Below are 23,038 nucleotides of genomic sequence, written 5' to 3' on the forward strand. Positions count from 1 at the left end.
GGTTTGTCCCAGGGAATTTTCTCGACAGGGTGTGTCACAGCCTTCTCTTGCTTAGAACAGCAAGAACTTCAGCGCTGTTAGCTTAGGGGCCACTTTCGGCTATGAAGTCACCAACAAAAAGGACAAAAAGGTGACCACAAAGGAGATCACAAAATGGATCATATGTGTCTATTATATGAGCTGAAACAAGAAAGAACATCACCTTTGTTCCCACTCAGCTGGGAACAGGCACAGTGGGCAACTCATTTTTTTTTCCTACTCTGGGCGGGTCCATGAATGACTGCAAAAGTACTGCCAGTATTGACTTTGAGGTTACAGATAAGTTTTAGTGAGTAGGTGAATTTATAAATACAAAATTCATAAATAATACTGGCCACAGCTTCTTTCATCTATGTTAGACTAACTTCAGCATTTCAGTTTATGGGCTGCTTCTAGTTGCTTTGGGGATTACAGTCTAGTTGGAACACAAAGTTAGAGAACATTCAATGCTGAATTGTTGAACCCAGGTTAACCATGGAGTACTGAAAAAATACAGGACTTTTCATCCTCAAAGCAGATACCTTGTAAAGCTACAAAATTTATTCCAGTAACATCACTGGCTGTGAAAGATGGAAAAGAAGACCATTCTTGCCAGCATGTTTGAAAATAGTTACAACGGCATGTGGAGTGTATTTTTTTCCGGATGAAACTGGTCTAGAGAGGGTCCACTGTAAGCAAAGCCACGTCCCATTTCTACCATAGTGGAGTTTTGACTCGACTATGGCTGTTCACGTTTTGAGACCATTCAGGAAACAAGCCTAACCAGAGAGGGACGAGGTTATACATCCAATAACAGGGACATCACTCAGTCACTGATCAAAATGCAACCAGACATTTGCTTTGGGTAAGGTAGATGGTAGGTTCTTTTTTCTGGTAAGTATGCTTCTTGTTCTAAAATCTTTTCATTTTTACTTATTTATTTTTAAAGATTTCATTCATTTATCTTTAGAGGGAAAGGGAAGGGGAGAAATATTAATGTGTGGTTGCCTCTCATGGGTCCCATACTGGGAACTGGCCTGCAACCCAGGCATGTGCCCTGACTTGGAATTGAACCCTGATCCTATGCTTCACAGGCCCGCGCTCAATCCACTGAGCTACAGCAGCCAGGGCCTAGATGGTAGGTTCTTAAAATGATAACAACGCATTTCAAAGGAGTTCACTCTATTACTCCCAGGCCTCATCGGGTATTTGGAGGAGAAAAAGGTAAAATCCTTGGCGACTTCCCCAGTTTTTCCCTCTACTTTGGATAATCAATTTTTAAGACAACGTTCTCCCCAGCTCTGCTTACCCCATCCTGTAGCTTTGGTTCCTATTGACTGCATTTCCTCTTGCTAAAGTCTGTTGTTCCTGGCTGCAGTTGGCTCCTGGCCTGGAAAAGGCACAAGCGCAGCCCAGCGGAAGCACGACCTGGGGTCCGCCGCTTTCTCACTAGGTTACATGGTGTGACCTCCTGCAGGGAATTCCTTTGGAGAGCAACAGTAGTTTTGATATATTTGGAACCCTGGTATATTTGTTTAAAATTTATTTTTCGTATAACTTTTATTATCTTTGCCCCCTTCTCGTGTGCTTTTGTAACGCCGGAGGACACGGAGCTGCCAAGACTTGTTGTTTTACGCTTGTCGTGGTTGCCCCGCCCCCTTTGTTTGTCTTACTAGTCTTTTTCGAAACATGCCGGTGTTCTCTTCCTGGTACTGATGCCGTAGGCTCTTATACTCTCAAAAAGCTAGTATTTTGATGATTGGGGCAACCCTTCTATGATAGTAACAAAGCAATTAAGTGCAAGTAAGGGTTCAAAAATATGGTTCAGGGGTAGGATCGCCAGTCTTTCCAAATAATGAAGCCTGTGTAGCAGAGAAAAGTAATGATTTGTGCTGGCGGAGCCCCTTGTCCTTCCCTCCCACACATACACACCTTTATCTCGGAGACACTTGGTTCTTTCCCTCAAACTTCTCTGGCCCTTTGCCTTCCTCCCTCGGTTTGAAAGCCCGAGGAGGGAAAATGGGGGAGGGAGGCGTGCCACTAGCTTCCGCACTGGTTTATGCCCCCGGCAGTCTGGGGGAGGTGCTGCCCGAGCTACCCTGGTCCTGCAGCCTCCGACCCCGGTCCCAGTCCCTGCCCTTTGCTCTCCGGCTTCGTCCTGAATCCCCGGGCTCTGACGGGTGGGCGTCGGAGCTGCCTTTGCTCAGGGTCCGCTGACCTCCGGGACTGATAGGGGCCCCAGAAGGTACCCGCCTTCCTAGCCTGGCTGGGAGCCAGGAGAGGGAGACTGGGGCCAGGGGAGGGCCCTGAGGGAGGGGTCAGGCTCCTTAGGAAAGAGTTAAATAGGCCGAGAGGGAGGGGATAGGACGGAGACCGTAGGGAAGGCTCAGGTAGGAAAAGGACAGAGAAGGGAAGCCTGGTGAGGATAGGCGACCCTGCAGGGTCAGAAGTCAGAGTTAGGGTATTTACCCCCTGCTGTACCTTCATCCTAGGGCCGCTAACTTCCTGCCGCGGCTCCGAGTTTCAGTTTCATTTCCAGGGACCCTCTTGCCTGGGCCGCACCGCCGCCGCGATGCCCCGTAAGTTCAGCGTCCGGCAGCTCCGGGAGACCGGCCAATGCTTCGAGAATTTCCTGCTCGTTCAGGGACTGGACATGGAGACAAATCGCGAGAAGCTGCGGATCATTTATAACCAAAACTTCAAGACCAGGTATGGGCCGGCCCCCTCCCCGGCCCAGAATCGCGGGCCCGGCTCGCCGCCACGACCCCCGCGGCGAGGCCACCCTTCCCGCGCGAGCGCGCAGGGACCCAGTTCCCGCAGTGGCTCTGGTCGGTCGGGGCAGGGGCGGTGCAGACGGCCCCTCCCGCTCGGTGCCCACGCCCCTCCGGTGTCTGTCGGAGCCAGCCCGCCAAGCTCTGTCCTGGCCGAGACCCTGCACCGAAGTCCCCGCGGAAAGCCTCCCGCGCAGCCGGCTCCCCGGATGCCCCGGGCGGGGTCCCGCTCTAGGGGATCCGCGGGGGGGAGGGGCGCGTTGGGGGGGGTCCCCTGCGTCGCGCAAGCGCGGGGGAAGGTGGTTTCTGGTGGAGGTGGCGAGCTGAGGCGCGGGCTGCACTGGCGTTCCCCCCGCCCCCCCGGTTGAGGGGCTGCTTCTTCCGGGGTCCACTATCCGTGAGAGCTGAAGAGTACGGGGTAGGAGGGAGAACCTCAGGGGGCTCAGAAAGAAGGAGAGGCACCATCTACTTACGTGCCAACCCCCCATTAGCACCTGTGGCTTCTCCATGGAGACCGAGCACCAGGGCCAGGGCCAATCTCCCGTGGGCGGGTGGGCGGCGGCAGCAGCGGCGCGATGCGGGCTGGAGGGTGGGGGATGCTTCTACCATGTGGAGGAAGGCTGTTTGGTTCCCTTTTTCTGGTGCCATCCAAATGAAAATCAAAGACCTCTCTGTCCAGCCATAGAATTGTGCTTCAAAAACGCCACTATCAACAGGCTGCCGTAAACCAAGAAACAACAGGGATAAATGCAAAGACTTATGCAGATAAATACGGGGTTAGGCTTAATAACAGTCCTGAAAAAGACTGGGTTTTAGCAGACTGAGGGCCAGTATGGCTGTAGAAAGAGCGAAAGAAGTGTGGGACTGTGTTAATAGAAGTGTATTTTGGGTGGAATGACTCCACATTGACCAGATTGCATCTGGGATATTGTTTTCAATAATGAGTGAGACATTTTTAACAGGGACATTTACAGGCTTGGGCAAATATCTGAGGAAGGAGTGAAGATGAGACCTGTTTGTGCTCCCACACTGTGCTGGGCACTGTGGGGAATATATGATGACGATTACCCAATCCCCGGGGAACGACAGCAGCTATGATGTGCATACAGTATACAAGGCAACCCAGTGGATCAGATGGCATTGACCTTGGCGTTGAAGGATAGATAGAGTTTTAGTGTTTGGAGGAGGAGGCGAGGCTTCTAAGTTGATTCATAGTCAATCTTGAGACCCAGTCCAAAGAAACTGAAAAATGTTTGCCTTGAAAAGAGGAAAAATTGACCTTGCAAATTTAAAAAAGAAAAAAGACTATCATGATGGAATTATATTTCTGTGTCATTCCATAAGGCGAATAGAGGTTCGCTCAGCACGCCCCCCTCCCAACCCCCACTCCCTGCTCCAGGTGGAGACTTCTAATCTAATTGGAGGCAAGTTTTAAACCCAGGCTGGAATTCTGTGACGTCAGCCCTCATCTCCCAAGGGAGATTCTTTGCTTCTTCCCCTGGTCTCTTAGCTCATTCTTCACACCCTGGTTGTAGCCGGCTTACGCTCCGCCTGCGTTGGGGCTGAGCTGGTAGGCTCTGTCTTCCCTTCCAGACTGTCAGCACCTCAGAAGACACAGGCTTTTCATTGTACCTGCAACTTCCCTCACCCCTACCGGAGAGCCTTGTGTGTAATAGATGCTCATTAAATGCTTGTGGAACCTAATTGAATTATTCAGTAGAGTTGATCTACAAAACAATAGGCTGTAGGGGATGTGTAGCCAGCACCAAGCCCTGCCCCTCCCCCCACACACACTGTTAAGAATTCCAGGGAGATTCCTATAACTGGAAGGGATTGGCCCTCTCCACCGGGTTATCTTAGGGTGTTAACAAAATGCTCTCCTCCAAACTCTTTTCTCTTCTCCATCTGTCTCTATTCATGTATAAAACCTACTTAAGGAGGCTCTGCTCTGTGCCTGTGCCTTCCTTCTAACACCTCTAAAGAGTGTAGTGAGGAGTGGAAGATGTGTAGACCAACACGTGATGCAGTACTGCACTGGCATTTGGAGAGCTGGAGTTCGAATCCTGGTTCTGCCCTTCGCTAGATGCCTTAGATGTTGAACAGCTATCTGTTGAAGAACATAATTTCACTGAGTACATTTTAAGGATTTAGTTGGCTTTACTGGAGGATTCATGAATCAGCATCCCATCTAGCAAAACAGGCCCTCTAGCAAGTTGTACAAAATGGGTTTTTTTTATTTTATTGATTGATTGTAGAGAGAGAAATGTCTGTTTGTTGTTCCGCCAATTTGTGCCTTCATTGTTGCTTCTTGTATGTACCCCAGCCGGCTATTGAACTGCAATCTTGGTGTATTTGGGACAGGGCTCTTAAGCAAATGAGCTACCTGGCCAGGGCCAAAGGGAAGGTGTTTTGTTTTTTTTTTAACATTTTATTTATTTATCTTTAGAGGGGAAGGAGAGAGGGAGAGAAATATCAATGTATGGTTGCCTTTTGTGCGTCCCCTGCAGGGAACTGGCCTGCAACCCAGGCATGTGCCCTGACTGGGAATCGAACTGCAATCCTCTGGTTCTCAGGCTTGTGCTCAGTCCACTGAGCTACACCAGCCAGGGCAAAGGGAAGGTTTTATAAGCAGCAACTGGGTCGGGCAAAAAAGTTATTAGCAAAAGAAAAGAAAAGATGTTTCTAGCTGGGACACCTTTGGGGGGGCGGGTGGGAAGGCCTGGCGGCAGGGGTCTTATCGGCACATTACCTCACCGGTGTTGACCAGGAAATTCCAGACTGGTTGGTTTGCAGTCACATTCCTGGTGGAGGCTAAAACTGCTCTCAAGTCCTGGTTTATTGTCCTGGGGGCAGGCAACTTCACCTTGGGCCTGTTGTTTCTTTTTCTTAACATCTCTCTTCTCCCAGCTGATGTCAAATAAACCCTTTCTCTTGGGGTTGTGTGAAGCCCAAATGAGCTGTGGTAGGTAGGGCCTTTATCAGGTGTAGCATAGTGCTGGGGCTTTGGGACTGGTGGCTGTCATTTTAGTACAGTGATGGTTAGAAGTCCCTTGTACGGAGGAGGGACTGGCATGCTGAAAAGTTTCGTTTCTTGGCCAGGAGACTCATTCTTTTATCAACAAATACCGGCCAGATGCCTCCTGAGAGCAAAGTACCACACGTGTGAGTCATGAGATACACGGAAAGAACCTCACTGTCTGAGGAAGGATGTGGTGGTTTAAAACATTATTTAACGGCTGTTCTGACAAGTGCTTGTAAGAAAAAGTCCAGTATGCATTTCTTATGCTTGCAAGTGACCTAGTGTAGGAATATGAAGTTTCTGAGAAAAGGAGATGTTTGAACGGAATCTTGAAAGATAAGCAGGAGTCAGCAGATGGGCAGGGAGAGCATTCCAGACTTTGAGTAGCGCCTTCAAGGTCTTGGGGTGAACTTGGGAGAACCGGGTGAGATGAAGCCAGCAGGAGGAGGCAGGGGCTGGATGGCGTGGGACCTTGTGGACCCATGGAGAGACATTGCGGGGTTCGTTTTCTCTTTAATCTTAACAGAAATAGCAAAGCACAGAAAGTGCCAGAGGAGGAGACCAGCAGGATCAGGGTTTGGAAAGATCACTAGGGCTTCTGGCATGGAGAACGGGTTGGAGGCTGGACTTCTGTCCACCGAAGAAAATACCTTTTATTTCAGGGCCTGGTATACACTGTCCTCACAGAACAGTATGTGTCTTTGAAACAGTATGTGGCCCTGCTCCCTGCTTTCTGACACTTTAAATTCTATCTTAATTTCAGTTTTATAAAAATCCTAAGTCTTGACCCACGAATGAGAGTTGCAACCCAGAGTTTGAACAGGTTGGAAAAAGCTGTCCTTTTAATGTAAGGTCACTTCCAAGTCTGATAGTACGGTCTGAAAAATGACTCCTCTAGCTCTTACTCTTTCCTAAACTGGCTCTAAAGAGGTTAGTTATCTAACAATAGAGGGTGGGGCAGGGCAGTGCAGACCTGGGGTGCTCACGATGATAGGGTGCAGAGGGGAGTTCAGTGCTCCAGGTCGTGAAGGACTGAGGTGTGCCAGGAAAGAGGAATTGTCCAGGGGCCTGTGCTGGGGGAGGATCTGTGCCTTAGTGTCTTCTCCAAAATGGAATGATCACAATTGTCGTGAAGACCAAATGAGGTTCTGTGTGTAGGTCCCTGGAACAGCCCACAGAGACTGCGCGATGAATGTTTCCTGTTGCTGATGTTATAGTTATTTGCATTACCATCATTAATGTGGAGAATGGAAGCATGCCGTGCTAAAGGTTCAGACTTAACCCCTCGGACTGAGGGAGGGGTCATAAACTGGGGAACTAGGTCTGATTTGTGTTCATGGTAGACCAGGAGAGAGAGATGTGAAAGAGAGACCAGCTCCTAGAGCTTGGGAAAAAACGATAGGATCAGGTAGTTCACGGAGAAATATAAATGACTGGTTAAACAGAAGGCAAGATCCTCCAGCTATAATAGTGATCGGGTGATGGAGGCTGGAGATAGTCCAGAAGGAGGAAACTGGGAGGCTAAAATAAAGGACATCACACAAGACTGAGACCCTGTTCTAAAACCGGTTGTTCCCACTTTCTGGAAAAGCGCTGAATCATGGTGAGTCATGACTTGACTGTACCTGTACAGGAGATGGCACGTGATCCCTGCTTCATTATAGTAGCATTATAATAAATTAACATGGAGGGACCCCTTTCTCCAGGGGCCAGTCAAAGAAAATCATGGGAGACCACACACGCAGTAGCTGTAAAGGAACCTATTTACTTGCACATGCGCAATAAAAGCCCACCAAAACTAGCCAGGAAAGATCTGCCCTATAAGAATAGAATCCCTTCAGCCCCCAATGTCAATCTCTCCTCAGACGTGGCCTGCTCCCATGTTCTGTGGAGTGTACTATCGCTTAAAAAATCTGCTCTCTCTCTCTTCTGCTATAAACTCTATGCATTTGGTTCAGTCCTTTGTCGGCGATCACCAAGAACCTGGTTGCCTTCCCCACCTGTGACACAGAGAAATGCAAATTTAAACAGGATACAATCATTTCCTAACAGGTTGTCAAAAACTTAAGGGACTGAAGATTTCCACTGGGGTCTGGAACAGGGGTGTTCTCAAATTCTTGTTAGTGAGAATGTGGGTTTGTATAACTCGTTTCAAGGATAGTCTGACAGAACTTACCAAAGTGGTAAAGGTTCGTGCCCTTTGACCTTGTGTAGAAGTAGGCCCTTAGCCTTCCCTAGCTAGTTCCTGCCCATCTCCTGAGCCTGCTTCTCCTAACTTCCTAGCAATTTTTAAAAATATTATTTATTTACATTATTTTCAGAGAGAGGGAAAGAAACATCGATGTGCAGGAGAAACATCATTCGGTTTTTTTCTTGCACACCCCCTACTGGGGGCCTGGCCTGCAACCCAGGCATGTGCCCTGACAGGGAATCGATCCGGCAACCTTTTGGTTCACAGGCTGGCCCTCAATCCACTGAGCCGCACAAGCCAGGGCCCAGCTTGCCAGCAATTTCAATAAAACTCTTATCACTTAAGTCAGCTATCGTTTATCTTGTTGCTTACAACTAATGACTCGGAATGTACACAGCCATCTAAAAGTAGTGTGACCATTTAAAAAATAATAATGAAAATAATTTAAAATCGAAAAAAAGGTAAAAAGCAGTGTGGCCATGTCTTCCTATATTTAGTTCCCTTTCATAACCTTTCTTCCTTTACGTAGCTTTTCCAAGTTGGGACAATCTGTAGACCCTGGCACCTAACATTCCAGGCCGTTGCCCAGGGGTGCTGTGTGCCAGCCAGCTTGTTGGTACTTTCATTGCCACCTGACTCCTCTGTGAACAACAGTCTGGAATGATTTGGTGTTTCTTTCATTCATCCTCACAGCAGATACCTGTTGAATACATATCAGTGCGAGGTGTTCCAGTTGCATTATTTTTTAAGTGAATTTTGATTGCACCACATAATGTAGTAATTATACTTTTCATTAGCAATCAGAACGTTATGTTTAGTTTTCCAAGAAACTACAAGGCCCTTTTCCAACATGAGTGGACCATTTATCCTCCAACCCACAATGCGTGAGTGTCCTGGTATCTCCAGGTCCTTGTCGACATTTAGTGTTGTCAGCCTTTTAAGTGTTAGCCACCTGAGTGTGCGGCATGTTCTTTTTCATGGGTGCATAGTATTCCATGGTGTGGGTGTTCACCGTTGATTCAGCTGTCTCCCTGTGGATGGTTTTGTTTCTGGCTCTTGGCCACTGTGGACAACTCCACACCTCTGTGGAGTTGTGGACAACTCTGCAGTCAGCAGCCCTGCACATATGTCCCTTATACATTTGTGCTTTCTTGTCATGTGATCCCTGAGTTAAAGGACACCTACATTTCAAGTGTGAGGAGATATTGCCAGGTGGTTTTCGCAAAGGTTGTTGTGCTTCCCCTTTCACTTTGCTTCCCTATATAGTAACAACAGAACGTGTTGTGGCTGTTTTCCATTTTTGTCAGTCTGATGGTAATTTACGAGTGGTATCTTGTTTTTACTTTAATTTGCATCTCTACTTCAGAAGCCTCTTTTAAACTTTTGAGGGAGGTCATCTGGATTTGTTCAAGCTAAATATTTCGTTTTTCTATCGAATTGTTCATCTTTTTTTCCCCTAGACATCTGGGTGACTACATATATAATACAAGAGTGGGTTTTGTTGTGTTTTTTTGAATCCGGATGTACTAAGTTTTTGATTTAAAAAAAATGTTTTTGTTTATGGCTGTCACCTTAGACCAGGGAGGGAGAGGTGAATCGGGGTGTTAGTGTCAGACGTGGGGAGTAACTTGAGAAATCGGACGGCGGCAGTACTCCTAGTAGAAGTTGTAAAATTTTTGCAAAGTTGAGTTCCTTCCTCCTGCCCCTGTGCCCACACAGAAGTTTCCAGAAATAGGTGATTCTTACATTCAGATTTTGATCTGGGCTTCTCTCAAGAGCCAGATCTGGCCGTCCTGGGCCTACACTGTCTGCTGGCAACATCTGTCTGCAGATGAGGGGCGTGGGGTGTTGTTATCCTTCTGACACGGATGACTCAGTGACAACCACACAGTGGGCGGAGCGGGGGCCTGAAGGCCGTGAGGGTATCGAGGTACTTGATGAGCCTGGCTTCAGTCTACATCTGAGTCTGTGCCCAGCCTGTGAGATTTAATGACTTACTGACCAAGGCACCCTGCTGAAAGTGTGATACGCTCCTGATTTGCTCCGTTATGACTCAGCAGCCAGAGGGGCGAGGCTCACACTCTCCTCGAAGACTTCCTCCTAATGCTTCTCTCTCTCTCTGGGGGTAGGGGGGGGTTCTCTTTTTTCCCTTGCTCCCTGGGTGGCCTCCTCTGTTCTCCTACCACCTGGGGAGATCCTAATCACTAATCACTTCTGTGGCTGTCAGTGCTGCCCTAGGACTCCAGGACGTCAGGCACTGCTTTGACTCGGGCCTGAGTTCTCTGCCTCTGGACCACAGGAATCTCACACTGAGCACATCTAAATCCAAACGGCGTGGTCCGCCCCTCCAACTTCCTCCTCCTCCTGTCCTTACCTCCTATCTCAGGAATAGCCCCCAAAGCCAAGCCATTGATGTGAGTGTTGTCCTCGACTCCTCCTTCTTCCCCTCTCCATCCCCCTCTCCTGACAATCCCCGAATCCTGCTGATTTTACATTCTCCTTATGATCCCATTGGGCCCCTTTTCTCTCCTCACCACCGTTCGGGCCCTTGCCATCTTCCAGATGGACAGACAGTTGCTGTGTGTGGCCTCCTTCTAACTGTCCTCCCGCCTACAGTCTTGCGTGCAGCACAGCCAACCCTCCAATCCCGATGCCAGAATGGTCTGAAATGCAAATGTGGTCTTGCCACTCCCCTGCTTATAACCCACCAACCCGGTGGGTCTGTACCCACAGTGTAGCCTGTGACTCGGGCTGAAAGTGAGTTGCTGCTGCCCTTCCTCCTCCCGTTACTCTTAGTACCGCTGTTACCACTAACACGGACGCTAACAACAGCTAACGTTTCCAGAGCATTTTTTTTCTTTTTTCTTTTCAAATGATTCCTTGCCTCGTTTAAAACAAATCAGAGCCGGTACCGAGTTTTCTGCATAGTGTGGTTCTTGGTTGTTTGGGATGAAGGGAAGGGGCAGAGTTCTAGGCAGAGGCCACCAGGAAAAGGTCTGTGACTGTAAATTCTCCTACTCCACGCTAGTGAGTGCCCGCGCTGATTTCGTCTAAACAGTGAACTAGTGATTGCCATGGTTCTTAGGAACTTGAGTTTGCTTTCATTCCCTAGAAAGCACTGAAGGACGGCTGTCAGCTGTCCAGTTCTTGAATTATGTCCGTGTAATCTGTCACATGTGGAAATGCCCTCTGGCTCCTGGGTGCCAGTAAAGAAGCAGGACTGCTGGCCTTCAAGGTCAAGTCCAGGCTTGGTGACCTGGCCCCTGCCCATCCCTGCTGCCTCCTGCCACTCCTTTCCTTGTACTTTTCACTCTAGTACAACTAGACTGTGTGTGTTACTCATGCCAGCCTGCCTTACTGAGGTCTCTTTATGTGCCTAGCACTGGGTGATGTGGTTCACTGCCCAGTCCATCTCGGGTAACCCTCAAACCCTGTCAGGTGAGTCTGTCATTGTGCCGTTTTACAGACACGGGGGAGAGTGAGGCTCTAAGAGGCCGAGTAACTTGAGGTGACCCAGCCAGCAGTGAAGGGGCAGTCCCCCAGCCCCTCAGCACTTGTTCTTGCCTACCCCTCCACCTGGTCAGCACTTTGCACTCTCTCTTGCACCCGCCACTGGCTTCTGGGGAAAGCTCGTGGTTGCCCACCCCGCCCTCAGTCTGGGCTCCATGCGCCCCGGACTTCTGGTGCCCACCCCGCTCCGCGAGGTGGGGCTGGGATTGATGTGTTCAGTCCGTGCTCCGAGGCAGGACTGGGGCTCTCGCCACTTTGAGCCCCCGGCATCCAGTGCCTGGCACATAACGGGTCTCTGTAAGTGTTTGTTGAGTTTCCTACACCAAATTTTGGCATGGGATGTCGAGCTCTTGTCCTTCTGACCTGTGTTCCCTGCCTTTACCTTCTCTAGGTGCAAAAAGCCAAACTGCCTTTGATCTCTGGACAAGGACCCTTTCTCTTTCTGCTTGGGTTCCACCTCCACACTTTGGCTTGGGGTAGAACATGCTGTCTGCCAGCCCCCTTGCCCACACCTCCAGACACCTGTTCTCTCGCTCTGACCTCTCTCACTGCCCCATCAGCCTGGACCCCAGATCCACCCTCTCCTTTCCTTCCCCTTAGTCTCAGTTCTTCCTGCGGGGGTGTCTGTGTCTTTTTTCTGCCTCCCAGCAGTTTTCTCCCCTCCCCCCAAAAACTTCATTTCTCTCTCTCTCTTAGTCTCTAGTCTATAGCCCATGATTAGGCTTTTCTCCTGAGAAATGCATGTCCACAACCTGCTGTATAAAACAAGTGAATTTTGCCTTGGGAAGTCCCATTGCCTTTCCTTAAAACATTGAAAATTCCTTTGATCCCCAGCCTGAGCCTCTGTCCCTGGCCTGGGGCCTCTTGCTCAGCAGGGCTGGTGAGCCCCTCACAGAGCCAGGCGCAGACGCCCTCCCCAGCACTGCCTGCGTCCCCCTGCCCTGCTGCCCTCCCTCACTCCCCAGTCTTCTCTGCTTCCAGCAGCTTTGGGAAATCCGGCAGCTTTGGGAAATCCATGCCTGGCTTCTCCTCCATGCTGTATGGAATGAAGACTGCCAATCTGGCCTACGTCACCAAGACACGGGTCAGGTTCTTCAGACTTGACCGCTGGGCCGATGTGTCTGATCTCAGCACAGACCACAAGTCACTGCTCGCCAAGATCTTTCATGACAGGTATGGGGGTGTGGTGGGGAGCTGGGGGCGCTGTCTGGCTGAGAAAGTGTTGGGGTAAAACCCCCTCCCTTAAGGGGTGGGGGAAGGGTGGAGAAGGAGCTAACAGGTCTAGGGTGGGGTGCACTGCCCAGCACCACTGCCACTGGGCCAGCCTCCCCAGCCTCAAACTTGCCCAAGGGCGACATCCAACCAGGACCCTCCTGCTCCGGCGCCCCCTTGACTCCGCTCCCCCCAGGGCCGAGTACCTTCACGGGAAGCATGGAGTGGACGTGGAAGTCCAGGGGCGTCATGAAGACCGGGATGGGCAACTCCTTATCCACTTGGATTTGGACCGCAAGGAGGTGCTGACCTTGCGGCTTCGGAATGGAGGAACCCAATCCGTCACCCTCACCCACGTCTTCCCACTCTTCCGGAGCCCCCAGTTTACCTTCTTCTATGGAAACCAGGAGCTGCCCTGCTCCCTGGGCCCCCGTGAGTGGGTTTCCAATGGAAGGAGCCTGAGGTGGACAGGGGCTTGCCCGAGGGAGGGCTGGTGCTGTCCTGTGGGCTCCTGCCGAGGATGGGGTTCTCTGGGGGGGTGTCCAGGACAAGGGTAGTGCCGAGGGGACCCCTCTCCCGCCACGATCCCGCTCACTCGGGCCCCCTCCCCCAGGTGAGTGCTACGAGCTCCGAGTCCACTGTCAGACCAACTTTGTGGGCTACTTCCCCGCCACGGTGCTCTGGGAGCTGCTGGGACCCGAGGACCCAAGGTCCAAAAATGCCGGCACTTTCTACATCGCTCGCTTCTTGGCTGCTGTTGCCCATAGTCCCCTGGCCGCACAACTGAAGCCCACGACACCCTACAGACAGACCCGGGTCACTGGAAACCCTGTCATGACCACCCGGATCGAGGAAGGACAGAGACCTGACCAGTGAGCTTCTCCCCCCAGCCCTGGCCAGGCGGGGGGCGCCCCGACACAACGGTGCAGGCCTGTGGGGAGGGCACAAAGCTGGGGGAGGCCAAGGCCCCCTTTCCTGACTGTGAGGTCTTTAGCCTCAGGGAGCTTTTCTGTCCAGGGAGAAAGTTACCGATGTGAGAACAGTGTGGGAAAAATTCAAGGCCTTTCCACCCCGTGGCGGCTTACCAGGCTACCCCCATGTAGACATCGCTCTCCCTCTCTGACAGCTTTGTTTATGTTCACCAGTTCAGTGGGTTGCAGTATATTCACACATGTGCATCCGTCACCACAGTCTGGCTTAGGATGATANGAGGAAGGACAGAGACCTGACCAGTGAGCTTCTCCCCCCAGCCCTGGCCAGGCGGGGGGCGCCCCGACACAACGGTGCAGGCCTGTGGGGAGGGCACAAAGCTGGGGGAGGCCAAGGCCCCCTTTCCTGACTGTGAGGTCTTTAGCCTCAGGGAGCTTTTCTGTCCAGGGAGAAGGTTACCGATGTGAGAACAGTGTGGGAAAAATTCAAGGCCTTTCCACCCCGTGGCAGCTTACCAGGCTACCCCCATGTAGACATCGCTCTCCCTCTCTGACAGCTTTGTTTATGTTCACCAGTTCAGTGGATTGCAGTATATTCACACATGTGCATCCGTCACCACAGTCTGGCTTAGGATGATATTTCATTGTCCCAAAGAGGAACCTGTCCCTGTCACCTCTCACCCCCTTTCACACCCACCCACCCTGTTCCCTCCCAGCCCTGGGCGACTGCCGCTCTGCTTCCTGTCTCCATACGTTTCCCTTTTCTGACCAGTTCAGATGAATGGAATCGTGGAATTTGTGTAGACATTTTTTTAACTTTTTTTTTTTTCGTTTGTATTTTTATTTATTTTTAGAGAGAGGGAAAGGGAGGGAGAAAGAGAGAGAGAGATACATCAATGTGTGGTTGTCTCTCGTTTGCCCCCAGCTGGGGACCTGGCCTGCATCCCAGGCATGTGCCCTGACTGGGAATCGAACTGGTGACCATTGGGTGTGCAGGCTGGTGCTCGATCCACTGACCTACACCAGCCAGGCCACTGACCTACACCAGCCAGGGCTATTACCTATTTTCTGATTTCTCTGTAATGAATATGTATTGTTATATACATACGTATGTATTACATATTTTTAATTTTTTACTTTCATTTTATATATATATATATTTTTTTAAAATGCNCAGGCATGTGCCCTGACTGGGAATCGAACTGGTGACCATTGGGTGTGCAGGCTGGTGCTCGATCCACTGACCTACACCAGCCAGGCCACTGACCTACACCAGCCAGGGCTATTACCTATTTTCTGATTTCTCTGTAATGAATATGTATTGTTATATACATACGTATGTATTACATATTTTTAATTTTTTACTTTCATTTTATATATATATATTTTTTTTTTAAATGCTTCCAAGTATCATGTCTTTCCAAGAACTGAGAATGAATGGTCCACCCTTGGGGTGAGCAGCCTCAGGAGGTACTAAGTGCCGCCTCCTTGGCCGAAGGCCGCTGACCCCTTCGGCAATGGCATCATCGCATGGCATTCCTGCGTCCCCCAGGGCAGGGCCCTCCCCAGTCTCTGAAGGGGGGGCGGGTCTTGAGGTTGGTGACAACTTTTCTCCCCCCACTCCTGCAGCACAAGGGGCTATGACCTGGAGCTAACATTGCCCCTGGGAAAGTACAACCCCCCTTCCCAGCTCCGGCAGCTGCTCCCCCAAATTCAGGGAACAAATGTCTTCACTGCTCCAAAGAAGATCGCCGAAATCAAGTAAGTGCCAGCCCTCTGCACCCCTCGTGCTCTGCGAATTGGGGCCCCGTGGGCTTCCCACACCCCACACCTCTGTCCACGGCTTCCCGTCCTCCACCCATTCAACGATCTTGGCGCGCATCGTTCGCCCGGGCGCTGTTCCAGGTGAAGTAGTCACGTGAGGGCCTTGCCCATGCTACTGGAGGAAAATGAGTATTTATCTTGAAATTTCTCAAAGGAATGTTTATCTTAGAATTTCCTATAAAGAACACTTACTGTATATTTAATAGAGCGGTGAGTGCTGTGAAGAGCTGAAGTGAAGCCCGGCGGAGACTAAGGCTAGGTCAGGGGTGGGCTGCCCTATTTCCAAGAGGGCGGCGGTTAGTCCCGGCCTCTTGGAGGGTGACATTTGAGCAGGGAGTGGCATGTGAGGTGAGGATGGGGGTCACAGGAGGATCTCGGGCACCAGGATCCCACACCCACTCAGGTGTGAGGTGGGTGGGAGCAGCAGCACTGCAGGGCGTGAGAGCCAGCCAGGGTTCCCTTCTTTGAGGCCCCTCTGGTCTTTCCTGATTCCGGGTGCTTTCGGAATCTCAGAGCTGCCATGGGGAGAGGAGGGTGGATGCCCCCAGGCATGGGGGTTGCCTGACCCGTCCTCCTCCTGTCCCACCCCTACCCGCCCCGGACACCGTCCCTGCCAGGGCCCAGCTAGAGACAGCCCTGAGGTACACAAACTACGAGTCGAAATTCCGACTGCTGCTGCACCTGGAGGAGCTGCAGATGGAGTATGACATCCGGCACTATGACCTGGAGTCGGTGCCCATGACTTTGGACCTCATCACCCAGAGCCCCAGGCTGCTCACGCTGGAGGTCAGGGCTGGAATCGGGGGCTGGGATGTGGGGTCCGCCCACAGGCTGTGGGCAGAACACCGGGCCTGCCGGCAAGGCAAGACAGGAAGAAGGGCGAAGTTGTTTGTGCCCCAGAGGGCTCAGCAAGGGGCAGGTTAGGCGCCTATGCCCAAAAAGAGTGTCAGGACCGGGCGGCGGGAGGGCCTGGGTTGCAGTCCAGACTTCGCTGCCACCAGCCGTGTGGCCTTGGGCAAGTCCCTTGCCTCCATTTCCCTCGTCGGAAAAGCAGAGAGCCTGCCTAGAGCTCGGAGCCCTTTCCAGCTCTCGGGTGCTGAATGTGCACACAGAAGCCCAGAATTCTGTGCGAATGGCTTCCCACACCCCAGTCCTGAGCAAGGGACCTGGGGAGAAGCAGGAACTGAGTTTCAAATGAGATTTTAAAGGCACAGTAGGAACTGAGCTGGCCAAGAGGGCAACTGGACAGGCTGGGTGGCAGCCGCCAAGTCCGGGGATCATGTGCTGGAGGGTGTCCAGGATCCCTGTGCTTAGCATCTCTGGGCAGCTCGGACAGACTTGTCTGTTCCCTTGTCTCCTGACTCCTCCGCTTTTTGGTTGGAGAAGAAGGAGGCAAAGATCCCCGAGTCTTGGGTGGAAGGGGGCCTTCCAGCGGGCCCCCCTGAGATAGAATCTTGCTTGTGTTCAAACCCCATAGGTTCCTGGGGTGGCCGAGAGCCGCCCCTCAGTGCTCCGGGGAGACCACCTGTTTGCCCTTTTGTCCTCTGAGGCTCACCAGAATAACTCTGTCACCTACAAGGGCTTTGTGCACAGGGTGGAGTTGGACCGTGTCAAGCTGAGCTTTTCCACAAGGTGAGTGTGGGGGAACCCTGAGCTGCCAGAAGGGTCTACAGACATCTCTCAGGCCAGGGGAGAAGGGGTGCTTCTCCCCGAGATGAGTGGAACCCCAGGGACAAGACAGGAGGCCTTTCTCTAGGGGGACCCTGAGATGCCTCAGCAACTTCCTCTCCTCGAGGGATTGTATTGAGGTCTTGGACAGTGGGAGTGGAGTCGAGGTGAGAGTCCTGGCCTTTATTCCCTGCTCTCCTAACTGGAACTCTCCCCTGTCTCTCTCCCTTCCCAAAGCCTCCTGAACCGCTTTGTGGATGGGCTGACCTTCAAGGTGAAGTTCACCTTCAACCGCCAGCCCCTGCAGGCACAGCATCGTGCCTTGGAGCTGACGAGACGCCACCCACTGTGGCCCACCCTCTTTCCTAAGGCCTCCCACGGGGTCCCACTGCTGTCCCCAGAAGTGAAGCTCAAGTGAGACCGTGGGCGGGGGCTCTGGACAACCTGGAACGTGGGCCTAGAGCCTGGAGTCGGGGAGGCCTCGGGGACACTGGATGACTTCCTGTTCTTGGCCCTTCTACAGGCTGTATGATCGAAATCTGGAGTCGAACCCAGAGCAGCTCCAGGCCGTGAAATCCATTGTTACAGGCACCAGCCGTCCAGCCCCCTACATCATCTTTGGGCCTCCAGGCACTGGCAAGACAGTCACCGTGGTGGAGGCCATCAAGCAGGTGGGGCCTGAGTAAAGCCCCGGGGCCCCCACTCGGGCTCCCCAGGACCGAGCAGTAGTCCCCAGGTTCTGGTTCTTTCCAGCTTCCTGAATGCCTTTGGGTTGGCATCACGGTCGCTGTGGCAGCTGAGCGTTGTTGCGGAGGTGGCCGGCTGCATGGCTCTCACAGTCACTGTTCATATCTCAGTCCAGCAGTAAAGGGCCGTTTGGACTAGCAGGGGTGCTGGGGGACAGAACTTAGCTTTTGTGTAACTACCTCCCTCAGCTTTGGGAGGCAGAAGTCACACTGCACCGGCCCGAGACACAGTCACGGTCACGACTGAGTCTCCCCTGCACCTGGAAGCCATCTCCCACACTGCTTGTCCCTTCCCACCCCAGGTGGTGAAGCATTTGCCCAAGGCCCATATCCTGGCCTGCGCTCCATCCAACTCAGGGGCTGACCTCCTCTGTCAGCGACTCCGGCCTCACCTGCCCAGCTCCATCTACCGCCTCCTGGCCCCGAGCAGGGACATCCGCATGGTGCCCGAAGACATCAAGGTACCTGGGGAAGTACAGGTGGCCAAGGGGGGAGGTGCTGGGAGGCCTCAGGGTAGACACGGAGGCAGGGACACTGGCAGACCTGGATTCTGAGGCCCTATGTGTGACCTCGCCTGGGCCAGGCCGCCTCTCGGGCCTTCGATTGCCCTGGGTGTGAAGTGAGAGGTGAATAAAACTGCCTGGGGACCCAGAGCCAGAGTACGGGTGGGGTGGGGACGCCAAGCTGACACCCCTCTCCCTTCACACCCACAGCCCTGCTGCAACTGGGACGAGAATAAGGGGGAGTACGTGTTTCCCTCTAAGAAGAAGCTGCAGGAGTATCGGGTCATAATCACCACCCTCATCACTGCCAGCAGGTAGTGCGAGTGTGCACACACACGTGTGTGCATATAAGTTAAAAGGTTGCAGGCTAGGGAGTGGGGCAGGGGGCCAGTTGGGGTGAGCATTCAAGCCTGGCGGTCAGCGCCCGGGGCTGACCTCGGCCTGGCCTGGCACCTCCCAGATTGGTCTCCGCCCAGTTCCCCATCAGCCACTTCACACACCTCTTCATCGATGAGGCTGGCCAGTGCATGGAGCCCGAGAGCCTGGTGGCCATGGCAGGTGAGGGGCTCGGGGTGGGCTGTGCAGGTGCCGCCCCACGTGGGGTTGGGGAGGCCTGCCGCTCACTGCTCTCCCCACACTACCTTGCTCCCCAGGGCTGATTGAAGTCAAGGAATCATCCAGTGACCCAGGAGGACAGCTGGTGCTGGCAGGAGACCCTCGGCAGCTGGGGCCCGTGCTGCGTTCCCCCCTGGCCCAGAGGCATGGGCTGCGGCACTCGCTGCTGGAGCGGCTGCTCACCCACAACCCCCTGTACAAGAAGGGCGCCGGTGGCTATAACCCCCAGTTTATAACCAAGCTGCTCTGCAACTACAGGTATCCCGCCCACGGCCCCTCCCCCTGCCTCCACACCATGTGCAGGCCCTCTGGGGGCTCCCTCCTGGGCTCCTGCCGCTCACAGGCTGTGCACTGCAGGAGGGCTGGCTGTAATCCCGGCCCATCACTGCTACCCCTTGGCTGCGTGGCTCAGCAGGTGGCTCTCCCCCTTGTGCTCACCGTGTGTGTGGAGGCAGGGCCACTGGTTCCCAGACACTGGGACGTGTCTGGTATGGGTCCCAGATGCAGTCTGGGGGCAATCCAAGGAGAAATGAGAAAAATAGGGACGATGTGGCTCTCCATGAACCTCATTACTATTTGTAGACCTGGCCTTCCTTTCAGCAAGTCCATGCATCTGAAATGCTCAGATGAACCCCAAGTCCCTGACTGCCTGGAGGGACCACGAAGCGTTCAGTCAGCACTAGCTGTTGTGCTGGTACTGCTTACGTTAGTGACTTCACACATTCGCTCGTCAAGTACTGGCGATAGTACATGATCTTTGTGTGCGTGTCGTTCTTTGCTCAAAATTGAAACCTGAGAATGGGTTTCTAACTTCTTTGAAATCTGGCCGATGTGCAATCCATGGACCAGGTCCTCTCCAGAAGCACATGTGGCTGTTTTCTGTGGCTTCCAGTCCTAGCGGCAGACATTGTGGACAAGCGAGCCTACTGTGCAGAGGGCAGGGGGCGGGGGCCGCCGTGGGTGGGCCCAGCGCACGTGGGCAAGGGCGAGGCGGGCGAACAGCCCTGGGTCTTGCTCCCCCGCCTCCTCCTGCCTCCCAGGTCTCATCCCACCATCCTGGACGTTCCTAACCGGCTCTACTACGAAGGGGAGTTGCGGGCCTGTGCCAACATTATGGACCGGGAACGCTTCTGCCACTGGGAGGGTCTACCTCAACCGGTGAGGGGCTCCCACCTGCGCACCCCACCTTCCCTCCTGTTGAAGGTGCAGGGGAGGAGGAGGAGGCTCTGAGTGGAAGCCTTGGCCTGTCTCTTCGTCACTTTGGCCTGGGAGCCCACGTTGCCTGGAAGAGTTGGAGGGTGAGGGGAAGGGGGGCGGGGGTATGTGGCTGAGGGTTTCCCCTGACTGTGTCCAGGGCTTTCCCATCATCTTTCACGGCGTAATGGGCAAGGACGAGCGTGAGGGCAACAGCCCATCCTTCTTCAACCCCGAGGAGGCTGCCAAAGTGACGGACTACCTGAAACAACTCCTGACCTCATCTAAGAAAGGCAAAGGCCACCTGAGCCCCCGACACGTGGGCGTCATCTCCCCATACCGGAAGCAGGTTAGGCCCTCAGCTGGCATCCTTCCCCATCCCCACCCCCAGGTGGCGCCTCATTCATAGCCAGAGCCCCAGGTACAGGCTGTAGGAGCTCAGGCCTGCTGGCCCCGTATCTGGGAAGCTCCGAGGTCCACTGCCCTCCCTTCTTGCCTCCCAGCTCCCTGGCCTCCTGCCCACCTGACTCCCTCTTGCACGGGGGTAGTGGGATGAGAGAAGGGTATCTGTCCCCTTTTCCAGGTGGAGAAAATCCGAGAATGCATCACCAAACTTGACAAGAAGCTTCGGGGACTGGACGACATCAAGGACTTGAAGGTGACTAGAACCACTGTTTCATATTCAGTCTGCCTGCTGTGCCCCTCACTCCCCCATGTCCAGTCCAGGGACCTCCTCAGGCTCCTGCCCTGATGCTCCAGGCCAGCCATGCCCCCCTCACTCCCCCCGCTGGGATCCTCCGCAAGCCTCTCATTCTGAAGATCCCAACCTGTGGTTTGGGATGGGACCATCATGCCTGTGTGTTGAGCAAGCAGCCCCACACCCTTCCTATGGTCAGGCTGGTTGGAAGCCTCGGCCCTGAGGATAAAGTCCAAACTCCCTGGCTGGCCTGCCGGGCAGGTCACGTGAGTGTCCTGCTGCCCTCTCCTGCCCCGTGGAACAGGAGCTTCACGCTCAGTGGTGCTTCTCAGCACTGGCTGCAGATAACAATCGCCCGGGCAGCATCTCGTACTGCTTGTGCCAGGGCCCCACCCAGCCAATTAACACAGCCATCTGGGGGCAGAGCCAGGGCATCCAGATTGCTCCCCGCTCCTCAGGTGACCTCGTGTGCAGCCGGGGCTGAGAACCAGTGCTTTCAGACTAGGGGCCCCTCCCCTGGAAATTCTGATTCAGGAGGTCTGGGTTGTACAACATATTTTAAACAAGTACTTAGTGGATATATCTTCAGGAGAGTTTGAAAAACACGGCTGAGCGTTTTTTCCTCAGAACACTCTCCAGCCTCCGTCCCTTTAACTGGAGCAGGTTCCAGGCCATCCGCCTATCCCTTCTGCCCATTGGGACCCTGGTTCACTCATCGCGCGCCGGGTGACTTCTGCACTCCGCCGGGTGACTTCTGCACTCCCCACCTTGGAGCTCCAGCTCCCTGAGGCAGGGCTTGTTCCTCGGGGCTCCCCCACCCCCGGGGCTCAGGCACTGCCCTCCCTCCTCCAGGTGGGCTCTGTGGAAGAGTTCCAAGGCCAAGAGCGCAACGTCATCATCATCTCCACCGTGCGGAGCAGCCAGAGCTTCGTGCAGTTGGATCTGGACTTCAGCCTGGGTTTCCTCAAGAACCCCAAGGTTTGTGGGCTGGCGGGGGGCAGGATTCCCCCTTCCTTGGGGCTCTTCTCTCCTGTGATGGCACTACTTCCTCCTTCCAGAGGTTCAACGTGGCTGTGACCCGGGCCAAGGCTTTGCTCATCGTGGTGGGCAACCCACTCCTCCTGGGCCATGATCCCGACTGGAAGGCGTGAGCATTCCCACCCCATCATCCCTCTTGGCGGCCACAGCCCCCAGCTTAGGGCGGCTCTGCCTTTGTAGGCACCTCCTCCCGGTTCAGTCCATCCTCAGACCTGCTCGTCTTCACTGCACCCCCCATTTAAGTCACCTGGCACTTAGAGGCTAAGCAGCTTGTGCAAAGGCACTGGCCCATGTGGTGGGACCAGCCTCTGCTTGTGCGCCTCTGCCAGACGCACTGTGAGTGTCCCTGTCCCCCACAGATTCCTGGACTTCTGCAAAGAAAAGGGGGGCTATACCGGGTGCCCCTTCCCTGCCACACTGGAAATGGAGCAAGGACAGAACTTACTCAAAGATCTGAGCAAGCTCGGCTCCTCTGCCTCAGGTACGGCTGGGCCCCAGGCAGGCCAGGTCCGGGCCAGCACTGGGGCCAGGTAAGGAGGACAGCTCCCTTCCTCTCACTCTTAGGGCCCCAGAGTCACAGCTACCTCTCCCAGGACCTGGAGGGTGAAGGCGACCTGCCCCTGCAAGTGGAGCCAGAGTGGAGAAATGAGCTCTGAAGAGACGCAGCCGGCTTCCAGCCTTCGCACACCAGCCAAGCCTTACCTGCAGCCCCCAACCCCAACCTGAGCCCAGCCTAGCTGCCCCTCTCAGGGACAGGAGAGCTGGGGGAAGGCGTTTACAATCCAGAACATTCCACCCCCTCCCCTGCAAGAGAAGGACAGACCAAGCGCTACTGAGAGACAGGCAGGGGAGGTAGAAAAATTCTGAAAAACAACCTTGTTCTATGCAAAAGCGTCCATGTCTTCTTGGCCTGGCCCCTGCTTCCGGAGTCCCCAAGCTGACCCCCACAGGGGAAGATGGGACACTACCCAAGGCCATACCCTTTCCCCTGGAGAGCAGCCCAGCCCCCACACCAGGGGAGGAAACCCAGTGGGAGGGGGCAGGGAAGCCACCCACAGGCTTCTAAGTTTAGCCCCTGCTCCAGACCACTCCCCTCACCCGCC

At 53.6% G+C, this 23,038-nt stretch overlaps 1 protein-coding gene and 1 long non-coding RNA gene across 2 annotated transcripts in view; one reads left to right on the forward strand and one right to left on the reverse strand.

Annotated features, from left to right (window-relative positions):
* Positions 1-2,582, reverse strand: part of LOC118981962 (uncharacterized) — an 18,067-nt gene extending 15,485 nt beyond the window's left edge. The window contains exons 1-2 of the long non-coding RNA XR_005065442.1: positions 2,500-2,582; positions 1,328-1,408 (exon numbers count right to left, since the gene is read on the reverse strand). This is a non-coding gene — a long non-coding RNA (uncharacterized LOC118981962). The remainder of the gene's footprint in view (positions 1-1,327; positions 1,409-2,499) is intronic.
* On the forward strand, positions 2,564-22,826 carry MOV10 (Mov10 RNA helicase). The gene is made up of 20 exons (XM_037038837.1): positions 2,564-2,727; positions 12,494-12,682; positions 12,918-13,153; positions 13,335-13,593; positions 15,280-15,411; positions 16,092-16,260; positions 16,952-17,106; positions 17,380-17,556; positions 17,666-17,813; positions 18,191-18,349; positions 18,602-18,705; positions 18,852-18,949; positions 19,045-19,264; positions 20,047-20,164; positions 20,361-20,549; positions 20,784-20,858; positions 21,750-21,875; positions 21,956-22,044; positions 22,295-22,416; positions 22,500-22,826. Exons 1-20 carry the CDS (start codon positions 2,591-2,593, stop codon positions 22,589-22,591), a joined length of 2,994 nt encoding a protein of 997 aa, XP_036894732.1. The 5' UTR covers positions 2,564-2,590; the 3' UTR covers positions 22,592-22,826.
* Positions 22,827-23,038: the final 212 nt, after the last annotated feature.

The sequence above is a fragment of the Sturnira hondurensis genome, unplaced genomic scaffold (genome assembly GCF_014824575.4).
Source record: "Sturnira hondurensis isolate 20B ecotype Veracruz unplaced genomic scaffold, ASM1482457v3 Scaffold0024822, whole genome shotgun sequence".
Lineage (NCBI taxonomy): Eukaryota > Metazoa > Chordata > Mammalia > Chiroptera > Phyllostomidae > Sturnira > Sturnira hondurensis.